At 40.0% G+C, this 13553-nt stretch overlaps 1 protein-coding gene across 1 annotated transcript in view; it reads right to left on the reverse strand.

The window, feature by feature from the left end:
• LOC136101762 (cytosolic phospholipase A2 epsilon-like) overlaps positions 1-9464 on the reverse strand; it is a 32715-nt gene extending 23251 nt beyond the window's left edge. The window contains exons 1-3 of the mRNA XM_071808616.1: positions 9278-9464; positions 8901-8923; positions 7911-7983 (exon numbers count right to left, since the gene is read on the reverse strand). Coding sequence (XP_071664717.1) covers positions 7911-7983; positions 8901-8923; positions 9278-9464 — 283 coding nt within the window. The remainder of the gene's footprint in view (positions 1-7910; positions 7984-8900; positions 8924-9277) is intronic.
• Positions 9465-13553: the final 4089 nt, after the last annotated feature.

The following is a 13553-nucleotide window of genomic DNA, read 5'->3' on the forward strand; positions in this document are numbered from 1 at the left end:
AAAAACAGGTGTTGGCCAGACCTTGACACTGTTGATGCAGACACTGTGGTTAGTTAGAACTCCTGAGCATGTGAAGAAACCATTATCAGAGGGAAACATCATGGAAACGGACTTGGAAACAGGCTGCAAGCAGTACACAGAAGTGCCTTGGATTTCAAAGAAAGCAGGAGTGGGAACAAAATCAGTACTAGAAGCAGCTGAACCAACAGATTAACACTCTCAGATTTTCTTTCTTCGGCAAGTATTCCCAAGAATGTTATTCACCCAGTAAGGGAGAAAAAAAAAAAAAGTTTTAAACATGTTGCTAGAACTAAATTATTTTTTGGCTTAAACATCATTATTTTGACTCAGAAATGCCTCTGAAATGCTTTATAAAAACGTCTAATTATGGTACTTTTTGTTGCTCTCTCCTCCAGTGGGATTTTTTCGCAAAAAGCAGAAGCAATGTAACATGGGAGATGTAATCTTGTGCAGGAGCTGAGGTTAAGCTGCAGCACTGACCGTGCACTGCAGTAGTAATTCCAATTTGAATTTTTTTATTGTGATCCAGAGTTTTGAAATCAAAACTTTGCTACTAAATAAACAAACTTAATGGCATGGACGTTTCCTCCAGATATCTTTTCTTTCAGGTAAAATTTGGTACTGAATGGGAAGCTACCAAAAGGCTGTAGCTCAGTATGATAGCAAGGACAAGGTCAGCTGACTGGCATGAGATGTTCCTCCTTTCCTGGATCTGGAGTGCCTGAACACCAGAAAGTATTCTCCAATATGAGTGAAGTTAAACATATCCCAAAGTCTCACTTATGGGAAATACCTAGCATTGATAATCCATAGGAGGTTTCTGTAGATTATGTACACAGAAATTAAAATAGATAGCTGTAGCGGTTCTTTGCTTTTTCTGTTGTGGGGATGCAAGTTATGTAAAGGAAACAGCATGGAAATAATAAGGCACATCATTATAACTGACAAAAGTAGGGTAGGGTCATCTCATTCCCTCACATGACGGCCTGCAGCAGCCAATGTGTAGGTAAGGACATCAATGCTGATGAGTTAATTTGGTAAGAAAAATTCCATAACATATAGGAATAACTCAGTGGAAGCAAGAGTGTTTACACTAAATGGGTCTTCGTGTGCCTGCGAATTCAGCCCAAAATCTTTAAATGTCAGTCACCATTTTGTGAACTGAATTTTAGACCTACAGGGCATAACAGGCAGGTGAGGATTATGGTTTGATTGTTTTGGTTTATCTGCTAAGGAAGGAGCTTCTTCAGCTTGGATTAAAAGCTTATGTTGCAGCAATGGTTCATCCTGACATGAATACTGGGATGAATGCGTTGCCAACATGCGCTTTGCTTCTGAGAGCCAAGTCTTCACATTTTATATGTCTTTTCTACAAAGACATCACCATCAGCTTCTTTCACATAAAAGTAAGCCACAGATAAACACACAGCCTCCAGACTCTCTTTTATCACAAGACTACAGCTAATCCTGTTTTCACAGTGAAATTAGACAAGCTCTTATGCTGGCTGAAGTCCTGCAGGTCTCCCAACTGATCTAGCAGTCTACAGCAACTTTCCTGCAAGTAAGAATGATGAAAGCAATAAGAATAGATACGTATATAATTTACAAGGAACACTAATACCCAAGACCCCTTTTATCTTGTTTTCATTCTGGAACTGAAACAGAACTCTTTAAAAAGGAGTAGTCAAGACTGGTCCTGAACAAACAGGAGAAGATTAATACCTTTTCCAGGCAGACATCCAAGAAGACTGCCGACTGAATAGCAGAATACAATGTAAGCAAGCACCAGTACAACCATTTGTGAGTCAATCTAAGTTTTAACCTTCACTGACCACTAATGCAGCACTAGTTTACTGACTCCTGCTGAGAGTACAGTCATAAAAAGTGCCTGGGACAGAAGCTATAGTCTCACATGGACACTCACAGCCATGTTACATCTAGCCTCTTCTACTTTACATTGGCCTCCCACATAATAACAAATCACATCTGGGTTCTTGGTCCTTATCTACAAGGTAATCACTGTCCTTTGTTCAGCAAAAAGTTTGCCTGAAGCTCTTCTCTGAAGACCATCAGTGATAAAGGTCCTTAAGCTCCGTGGATCTTGCCTGTGGGTAAGGCTTTCCCCGGCACTGCTCTGAGTTTTCAGAATAAACTTCCATGAGGTCCAAGACACAGCACAGGCCTTATCACATTGTGCCTTTAGTGCCTTTAGTGTACAGCTCATATCAGCAGCACACTTCATCCCATCTAGATGCGTGTGAAAGAAAGCACAGATGCATAAAACAAAACAGGTCTTTGCTTGGAGAGTACGGGAAAGAATGAGTCACCGATTACAGATATCAGTCACACTACTTAATGCATAACTGGATGCAGAGCAGATACAGCTGTTTTGATGAAACCAGAACAGCCGGGATAGAATTAGAACAGATCCTGCAGGGTCATTAACAGCACATAAGAAAATCTACTGGAATCAATGAAAAAAAATGCACTTAAATGTATTTTTCACAAAAAAATACCAAAGATGAGAAGTTGTAATTTCTTCTCCTCATCAAAGGAGTACCTTGAAAATCCTGAAGCAAGTCCTGCAATAAGTAAATGTCTGTATCAATATTCATATTGTTTATGAACTTCTTCGAATGTCCCACAAAACCATTAGTAGTCCTATAAACACAGATCTGCTGGTATTCAATTTGTGTTAATGTTCAGTGTCAAGCAAAGTAGATTTTGTTCTTTAACTCAATACATCTTTGTAAGAAGGATATAGAGTAAAATATGGTCTTTATCAAGGATGATCGAAAACACCAAGGTACAATAACTTTTAAGAAGATGTGGGAGATTGTAAGCATGGAAAAAGGCAATGCTCAGCTTAGTTGGGTAAGTGGTGAGAAGGTGTTATATAGCTCAGCCCAAAGAAATCTGTAAATAAAGCAATCCTATTCGGAAATCAAACCATATACTTCATCATCATTATCTGTTGACAACTGCTGAAGTTGCTTAATTATGTTTGAAAGAAATTGCAGGCTAGTCTTGTGCTGTGATATTTTCCAGCACAGCACCTCATGAAATGTCTCAGCTTTTGCAGAAGCATCCATCCAGGTCTGCTGGAACTTTCCAAGTACAAACTAGAAAGTGATGTCCTCAGCAGAGTCTGCCACTACCTTTTAACTCTGCAAGCCGAATGGTGAAGGTTCATGAATTGCTGCACGGATCTCTGTCCTCTGAAAGCACCATGTGGTTGTACCTTACTGCCAATGTCACCTACTCATTCCAGCCTCTCTTCTCCACCCAAGCTTCTCCCTTGTTCATTGCCATTGCCTCCACCCTTTTCAAACCTGTTTTAAAACAGGTTTTGACATTTTAAAAAAAAGTTAGAAAACATTTTATAACCTGGTTCAACCACTTGTTAGGTAGAAGCCTCCTCTACACAAGAAAATAATGAAGTCTATTGGGAACACGAAGTTCCATCACAAAAGACTTTCAAGATCAGCCCTGTTCAGTGAAGGACTACACCTGCAATACCACCTGTGTGGTACAGTATTAGAGCATGGTAGCTGCTCTCACTTTTGTCTTTGAGACAGAGATGAGCCTAACATTTACCTAAGGTTGTTCACTGCTTTTACCAGTCCTTCAGTCAGTAATCATTTCTTCCTCTTAATGCCTCTGTGGGGTATCTAATGCCCTTGCTGGCTTCCTTTCTTTAGAGATGAGGAACTAGGATTTTAAAGAAACTCATCTTCTCCAAGGTTACACCAAGAGTTTGGAGGAAGTCATGGGGCAACATTGCACATAATACCTTTAACCACTGGAACAGCTTTCTCTTCTTGCACACAGTACACAGGAGCCAGCACAGCTGCAAGAAGATGCATGTGTACTTACATATAAACCACTGACACCTAAGCAGTAGAGCTGTAATTATTTCCACAGCTGTAAGGAGGTGCCCTGACCAAGATCCCTAAAGAAATAACCTATTAATGAACTCCTTGATTAGCATTGTCCTTGATAGTGGCAACTTATGACACTATGAAGGCACAGCACAGGCTTTTCATCTCCACACTTCTTGCTACATATACAATATACAATAACATACAATATACACTACGGTATATACAATACACTCCATCATAGATTTTCTGCCAACAAGACATTGAAGACTTGAGAAAGGGAAAAAGCTCAAAATGATCTCTTAGACTAGAGAAAAAAAAAATGGGTGATCTGAGCGAAACTACATCTTTACATGTATTTAGATGATAGCAATGAACTGAGGAAGAGTGGGAGAAGAGCTGGGTGACATAAGCAAATAAAACCAAACAGATGATAGAATGGAAAGGAGCAGAGATTGTTAGCAGCTGCACCTGTGAAGCTGATTCACATCATATTCATTGAGATTACCCATTAATTTGTTACTCAGATTATTAACTGTGGTTATGACTCTGTTATTATAAACATCATTCAGGACCAGGGCTCCATTTTGACAGGTATCTTAGTAATTATGCAATTAGCTTTTGATCTTGATCTAACCAGCTTACAATTACAGTAAGAAAGCCCCACTTCAGGATATGACATCACAGGGAAGAGCTCCTGTTGGTTAACAACCACTTTTATACCTGTTTGTTTCATTTTCTCAACCAGTGAGGAAACCCTTGTTTACAGGCCTTGTTGTAACTTGGCGGGTATCCACATAGCTGCTTCTCTGTCCTTACGTAGATTCCTATGGCCAAGCATTTGTCCTGGGCTGTTTTTAGGGTTTCTCAAAAGTCAGTAACTACATCCATCTTGACAGGGAAGTGATTCCACCCTAAAAGCAAACGTGCCATTAGCACTGGCCAGTGCAGGCAGCTGCCTGCTGGCACTGTCCCTGCTGCCTGCCTGCCCCCTCTGCTGCTGCCCCCTCACATCACTGCTGCAGGCAGTGGAAAAGAAGTATATACAGTTCGTTCTGTGCATATCTTCAGCCAGTCCTTTCTGCACACCATATTTTCCCTTGGAGAACACGGCAATGAAAGGGAGTTCATTATTACAATGATGATACACACGATTTAGGTGATGTAAGGAAAAAAATTATCAATGCCTTTTTCCAACTCTTAAAGTTGATGGCAAGTGTAGTATTTGGAGTTTGCTATTAAAATTACAAAGCAGCAAGGCTCAGATTTAACAGTCTAGCCAAACTTAAAGATGAGTCTAAGGTCTTTATCTGATGAGAATGCTGCTTGAGATTAGCTTGTCAAATTAAAAAAAAAAAAAAAAAAAAAAAGTAGCTGCAGGCCATTCCAGGAAAAGCTTTCTGGAGCCTTGGAATCTGCTAAATACAAAGTAGGGTGAGCCGATACTTTTAAAGACTTTGTTTGTTTGTTACCTAAGGGAATACTTTTGTGAAATATACAAATGTAAAAAAAATGTTACTTTATATTTTACTCATAGCCCATGAAACAAACAGATTTCTCTCCTGTAAGTGCCAGTTTACAGCATGGAAGATATTTATTTTCCCTCCTGGAAGACTGGTGAACTCTGCCACCAAGAAAAGGGTTGAACTAAACCAGATTTGCCAGATGTGTGAGGTGGCTTGTGCTCAGCTGTGACTGCAGTGGCAGCCTCCGAGAATCAGACTCTGACTCCAGCAAAGCACTGATGACTCTTTGTGAGTCTTTGCAGTTCGAATTATTTCTGTGCCATCTTTCAGCTCTCAGTCCCTCATCTCTGTCTCTCTTAACTTTAAGTTGTATGGAAGTAGTGATTAAAACAAATAAATATGAATGGGAAACACAACTGATCCTTCTCCTAAAATATATCTTGAGCTAAATATATTCCGAATATTTACAAATATTTGGATAAATACACAAAGTACATGACAAATACATTCACACAAAAATATTCTTTAAAAAAATAATTTTTGAGCAAAGACTCTTTTTAGGCAAGTAAATATCTACAGAAATACAGATATGTGGGTCTAATTTGTTATCTTTGTTTTCTTCTTAAATCATGGTTGGTACATTCAAGCAACTCTATTCATGTGCAATTAAATGCATAGATTAGAGTTCCTCAGTTTTCTTTCAAAGTCTCCCCTTGTGTCACTGCCCATAAATACTCTTCAGCCTGAACCACTCTGAATTTGGTATGGACTACAAAATGAACATTGCTGTACATGCCAATACCTCTCTCTTCCATGGCAGAGCCTTTTAATGGGTGCTTTTGGATCTCTTTCTCTGAGGACTTCTCTCATTGTTTAGCTGCTAAAAGCTTTGTCCACAACATTTTTGTCAAGAATAGAAGGGCCACCATGTAAATCTTCCTACTACACTCTCGTGCTGTTTTTCTAATCCAATTAATGCTTTTTTAACAGAGTCTCATTTCTCATGATGTGTATCACACCACTGGCATGGATCCAGTGACAAAATTAATTGCTCTGAGAGAGCATAGAGGTACAGTGCAGGCAAAGGCTCACTGGCTCTCTGCTGTGCCACAGGCAACTTGCTCCTGATTCTGAGGGGGAAATAAATCATGGTGCTCTGTTGCACAATGAGGAAAGGCAACTGGAATAGAGAATTGAAGAGACTGCTCCTCTCAGATCGTAGCACCTCACACTGTTTCTTTTGGCTCTTGTCAGCAAAGACCTTCCTCCACATCTGGCTTTGGAAACAAATCCCCAGTGATATAGCTTCATACCTGCAATCAGGCAGTCAAACTTCTGCTCAAAATGAAGATAAAGGATAAGACTAATAAAAGATAAAGAGCAAAGATAAATAACTATGGATTTCTGGAAGTTCTTTGCTCCTTAAGAACATAAAGGCTGACCTTTCCAATCCTTGTAAAATGCTGAGAAAGAAATAAACATCCCTGATTTTAATGTCAAAGACAGATTATCAGGTAATCAATTCTGTAGGTGGTTATCTTTATGCAATTTTCTTTCAAGGCAATGTAGGAATTCCCTTTGGCTGGTATTGTTTATGCAAGAGAATAGTTCAGCGGAGGTTAAAAAGACAGAGAGGGAACCGAGCCATCCTTTCGTTCTTCTCTGGAAATGTGCTGTTTTCAAGAAAAGGCAGTATTCCTGTGTGAGGCTCGACAGTAAAAAGGCAAGAATTTAATAGTAATCTCTACAGAGGCAAATACTCTTGCTGAGTTCACTTGGTCTTACTTAATATTAAAAGGTACATACATATTCACTTCTTTCCATTGCATTACTGACTTGTTCTTTCTCTCTGAAGCAGATATTTGAGTTGACCGTCAGCTCTCTTTCTCAAACCTAATTAACCACTGAGATTCTCTCTCTTTCCTTCCAGTTCCACCTATTCTATCAAATCCCTAGAAACATTTCAATAGTCCTGGTTTCACCATGTAAGGCTGATATTTCAAATACATTTCAGTAGGCACTTGAAAAAAAAAAAATAAAGTTGTGTTTGGTTTAGTTTGTTTTTAACCAAATAAAAATTCAGAGGTGCCTGTATGTATTTCTACTGTCCGCAAAAAACAGATACAGAAGATGATACTAAAGCTCCATGTTACCCCACAGGCTCTGGCAGCCACTTGACATCAGTGCTGGTATTTTTGTAAAGAAGCAGAGGTGCAGCCTGCATTGCAGCACAGCAAAAACTGCAAATGAGAATTAACAACTAAGATTGTTCATTGAAACTGGCTCTGAAGCATGTCAGCTGTTAAGACACTTTTACAGGATACCACAGTAGACCTTTGATATTTCTACTAATAGTAACATTCTGTAAACTGTAAGACATTGTTTATACAAAAGTGCATTCTAAGAACAGTCCACATCCAAATATGCATAAATATTTGAAACCACGGTGATGCTTTGTTCACAGATACAAGTTACAATGCTTGCTCATACTCTGTTTTCAGAACTGAACTACGGAACCGCAAGGAAAGATAGGGATACTCACACAGATCTGCCTTTCTCAGATTTCTCATTCTTATGATTTTTACAGAGAGTGAGTAGCACGGGCATTCTTCACTCTGCAGGAAAATGACAAAGTTATTACCTGCATAAATATTAACTTGTTTATGCTTCATAAAACATGCCCTCCCATAAATGCATGTTGCAATTTTCAAAGCCATGCAGCAAAATTTGAAGTTGAGCTACTTACACTGCTTTGGAAATTAAAACCATGTCTATAAAGAGTATTTTTAAAAAAAAAAGGTAGAGTAAGATAAAATATTCCTCTGTCCATGTAGTCTATTGACGGGAGACTGCAGTAGAGTGCGTAGCACGATAAAATGGTTTTTTAAAAAATCAGTGCTTACATTATGTGACAGAATACTTTAATTTAAAATAAATCTTCATCAATAATTAAGCTGGAAAAATAAGCTAGCAAAGAATGAGTGGGCATGAGAAATCCCTCTGTTAAATATCTGTAGGAAAAAAAAAAAATCAGTTCTCTTGAACAACTGAACTTTCACTTGGAAAACAGATCATTTTATTTAGTAAAATTTCCAGCTTCCCTTTTAAAACCTTTATCAGGAACTGCTTCAAGAAACGGTGGAGAATAAATACATGAAAGACTCTGAGTTGTTCAACTATGGTGGTCAGGAAGAAGAGAATGAGGGGATATAAAAAAAATGTTAGGAAACAGAAACCATCCATGGTAAAACACATCTTCATGATGCTGTAGTTTTCAATGTCTTGGTTATGTTCAAGAGAATCATGACCCCGAAGGAAAATGAAACTGTTTGGGTCAGCGCCACCGCACAAATGCAGCAGAATCTCCACAAAAGAAAACAACTTAGAAAGAGATGTTAACAAAACTTCTCCACCCAAAGCAGATGATGGATATCTGCAAAAAGGACCATCAGCTGAAAAGTCAAGCACAGAAGGAAAGACAAATAACTAGACACAACTCAAACAAATTATTAATTATTGCAGATTTTATTACCTGAAAGTTTGGCTGTTGATTCACTGGAAGTCATTACCTAACCCCTCTCCACTCTCTGCTAGCAGAATGACTCTATTAAATCCTTCAGGGGGATTTTGTAACTCCCTTTCTTTTTCCACTTAGGAACTGAGCCAACTAAGAAGTTGAATGCAAACTCCCCTATCGCTCTTGAATTACGATACGCTGACCTTGGTTTGTATTTTATGTCTCACTCCAAAACAGAAGGGCATGTTTTAATGTCTTCCATCTGGATTCCAGTTCTCATTGGAAAAAATGTCCTGCCTCCCCATCACCGAGAAACCCCTGCTTTTATTCATGAGGCTGCTTCAGTGGTTAAGGGCAGGGGGATGAGGAGCGAGGACAGTCCCATTCCTCACATTGTACACAAAGTTTCTGCACAAAAACCATCACCAGACTCTGTACTTTACTCTCCCTCTTTTCATAAGGATGAACCAGTAGATCCCGTGTTTCTTTAACCAGTTTGGTTAGACATTCACACTTTCTATTTCTTAAGCCATGGGGATCCCACATTTGAGGTCTCCAAGCATCGATGCACACAGCCATATTAGAAAGAGAAACTCTACAATCTCCATTTTACAGCAGGGGAAGCAGGGCACAGGATGATTTAATAACTTACTTATAGTCAGACAACAGATTAATTTCAGACCTGAGGATGTGACTCTCTGAAGCCCAACAGACAGTTTTAGGGCTTTCCCTGTCTGGTTATATTCCAGAAAAAAAAAAAAAAAAAAAAAAAATTACTCTTGGAGATTATGGACAAAGGCAGATCACACAAATGTCAAACTAGGACCATCTTTGTGTCCACGATTCATGACTGGTTTTAGTCAGCATCTTTCCCATGTACACCACTACCAGGCAGCTCATAGCACAGCTACGTGGGCACAGCTTGCGACAATACTCATCGCTGGCAGATGCTGGTCTGTGGAAGAGCCCAATTTACATAATACTTTTATCAAACCACACATTCAGCCCAAATCCACAGCAAGCTCCTTTGAGGCACCTCAAACTGCTTCTCAGCCTCCACATGGATCACTCACTGTAGCTGAACTTCCCTCCACCACCAAAAGGGCTTCCACAAGGCAATCAGTATCAGCAACACTATCAGTCAGCATGACATAAATAAGTAAATACGTACATGAATTTGGACTAACAATTCCCAAGTCCTCTTCTAGGAACCAGAATCCCAGTCACAAACCCACCTTAGGTCATCTTCAGCTTCTGGTGAATTCAACCTTACCTCATGAGCACTCCAGTATGATCCCATCGTGCTCGCCACTGCACACAAGTCTGATACGCCTGTCACTTCAGCATTAGAGGCAACAGCTGGCAGTGACTCACAGTGTACCTCTGCAGACTTTAAGGAGGCACTTGCTGAGGAGCAAGTGGCTTATCCATGCCCCACCTTCCTCACTGCCTGAGAGGGAAAGTATGAGGAGAGAAGGGTAGGGATATTTGATAGTGAAACACCAGAGGTGTGTGTTGAGAAAAGGCTGTACACACCAAGGTGCCAAGCGTTATTAGCTATTCAAGATAAGGGAGTGATAACACACAGCACTTTTGCATGGATACCTATGACCTGGCAGCCTAAGCAATGCACAAGCCAGAGAAGATAATAGCAGCCACCTATAGGCTGGAGGAAAACAAAGTTCTACAACACCCCAATCAACAACCAAAATTATTGTGGACAAAATAACTTCAAAAGGCCTTATATTTCAACAAAATTTTATTGATTTTCCTTTTCTTGGAGGTAGGGGAGGTTGAGTTGCTTGCTGGTAGATGCTTTCCCACTTCCATTCATATACTTGTCTGGTGGATGTACGTTTTCCTGCTTTCAGAACCCTCCCAAAACCACAAAACATCTAAGTAAACTAAGACAAAAATAAAAAAGTCTCCTCCGAATTAGGATGTACGTTGATTCATCTTAAATTCAAACATCTAGATGTTTTAAACACAATTCAGTGTTATCAAATTATGATATAAAAATGACACACACCTTTTCCATATTCTGGAAGAAAATTGCAACAGCAGATATGCAGGTGCATACCTCTCACACAGGTCTAGCTGCTAATATGCCCAAATGACTAATATGAAATGACCACTTGATAACTTCAGGAGGTGACACTGTACATTCACAGTACTCCAGAGGGTGATGGAGCAGTGGAACAGGCTCCCCAGGGAGGCAGTCAGTCCCAAGCCTGACAGTATTTGAGAAGGGACTGGACAATGCCCTCAGACACATGATGTAAACTGTGGAGTTGTCATATTCAAGGACAGGAGTTGAACTCAATGATTCTTGTGGATCCCTTCCAACTCAGGACATTCTATGATTCTACTCATGACCTGATTTCCCCTTCTACACACACATATGGGGAAAGTACACAATAAAGAGAGTCAGTTCTTGACTTGGAACTTTTCACTGAGTGAAAATTACTGTTGCCATCAACAATTTTAGGACTAGGAATCTATCCTCAATACTTTTCTGATTGAAGATGTGAGGTGACACAAGATAACCTTCCCATTAACATTGTATCTGGTAAAAAAAAAAAAGACCCTGAGTCAGGCAAACAACCTTGGCTCTTTGGTCCAAAACTGAGAAAACTTTTCTGAAAGTGGCTAAATTTGGACAGTTTTGTTGACTTCTGGAGAGGCCTAACTAATGTTTCCTGATCCATTCTCCTAGGAAAGTCTGACTTGGGCTGAAGGGCTGTGGTAGCACCGAGACTACTGAAGATGATGTCTGCCCACAGGGAAAGGAAAAAGAAAAAAAATTAAAAAATAAAACATTCAACAAAACACAGCTCTAACTAAACAACATTAACGAGTGTCTAGTTGAGGTAGAGAAAGATTAGAAAATGGGTGGCTTCCCTGAAAACAGCTGAGAAACAGCTGCTTCTTGATTAACTCCAGGAAAGAAAAAGGGTGGACTGATATCCAGGTGTCTATCACCTTGTGTACCCAAGGGAAACTCTTACTGGAGTTTCCTCCACAGTAAGAGTTGCAGAGCATGGCGCTGGAGAGAGCCTGTCCCAGACACTGGCTCTCAAGTGCCTCTGTTAGAAGAGGACCTAGTAGTTGTCCTAGCACAGGCAAGATGGGAAAAAATTCTAGTGTGAACGTACAGCAAAATGGAGAACCTGGTAACCAGAACTTCGTGCCAGTGTCTGACAAACTTCTGGTTTGGTTCAGATTATCTGAGATCTTAGGATGCATCACAAATTCTGACAAAGGACATGCAGAACATGGAGTGGGCTGCAGGATGGCTCCTCAGAGAACTGTTGCTCTTGTTTCATGAATGCGTGTTTTCTGACCGATGTGAGGCTGGTAAAAGCAGAAAAGAGTAGATGCTCACCAGTTGCTATCAAAAAGTCCAAAGATGAAATCAAGCAGAGTATCTAATCCTGACCAAAAAAATCCCCAAATAGGGCCCACAGCTGAAGAGTGAGGCTGAACCAGAATATCTCAGGGAGCCTGCAGACTTTCCAAAGCTGATGCAATACCTAGATCTTTGCAATAACAGGAGGACTCTGACAAACATGATGACATCCTCCCTGGCAGACACTAAGGATTCAGTCACGATGCCCATTTTGACAGTTCGGGTGCCTTATTTTAAGGTTGTCAGTGGGTTCTCAGATGAAAGAGTGGACAGAATTTTAGAAGATAAGGTTGAAATTGTCTATGTACCTTGTTGGGAAATTTGCGGAGAGAAAAGACTCTTCTATAGCTCTTGCCTACTTCTTTTAGGCCAGGCTACACAGTGGTGAGAAACACCTGTTACCCTCATCCTGGCTGGGCCTTTACAAACTCCCAGCTGCCAGCACTGGCCTTTCTTTCACAATGCTTCTGTGGGACCATGATTGAAGACATTAAAAAGCAACTTCTTAACCAGCTCTAGTTCTAGAAAAGACTGTATTTCTCCAGCAACTCACCTCTGAGGAAGAATTCGCACTAGAAACAGAAGCTACATGTCTCTCTCTCTGCTGGACCTTTCTCACCCTTCAGTGTATTTGAGTAGATTCCCTTCTCCTTGAAACACCTGGGGTTTTGGTTTGGGGTTTATTTCAATCCAAATAGTTAATATTTTTTCCTAACGTCTGAGAAACTGTCCAAAGGGGCAAAGGTTTTACTTATGAAATGTCTCATTAGCTGAAGATGAAGAAATGTAAGGTATTTATTCTGCTATATATCCATGTTCAGGTATGCAATGATGGTTGTTCAACATCCATGCTTTGGCAGACAAGACTCTTGCTTCTTGGGAATGATATGTGATTGTTTCCTGTTTTACAAACTAGTCTGCTGTACAGTTTGAAGAGAAGTGCTGCTTTTTGTTAATGGGTTGCTCATCAGGTCCTTTATCAGATCTGTGCACACACCATTTAATGCATTCCCAGGATGGGCATTTCTTCTTCTGTTCTTTGGCAACCGCACTGGTGTTTGAGAGCTGTTGTATTTTTGTGCTATGTGTGTATAAACAAGCTTTCCACCCTCACCCACTGCACTTCAATGTACTTGTCAAATAACCAGATAGACTGTGACAATCATACAATTTTTATTTGTACTGGCGTACCTAGCAGCTGCATTTTACATTTTATGGTTGCTTAACAACTGTGATGCAGAACATTGGTATCTTACTCC

Source organism: Patagioenas fasciata, chromosome 5 (genome assembly GCF_037038585.1).
Source record: "Patagioenas fasciata isolate bPatFas1 chromosome 5, bPatFas1.hap1, whole genome shotgun sequence".
NCBI lineage: Eukaryota > Metazoa > Chordata > Aves > Columbiformes > Columbidae > Patagioenas > Patagioenas fasciata.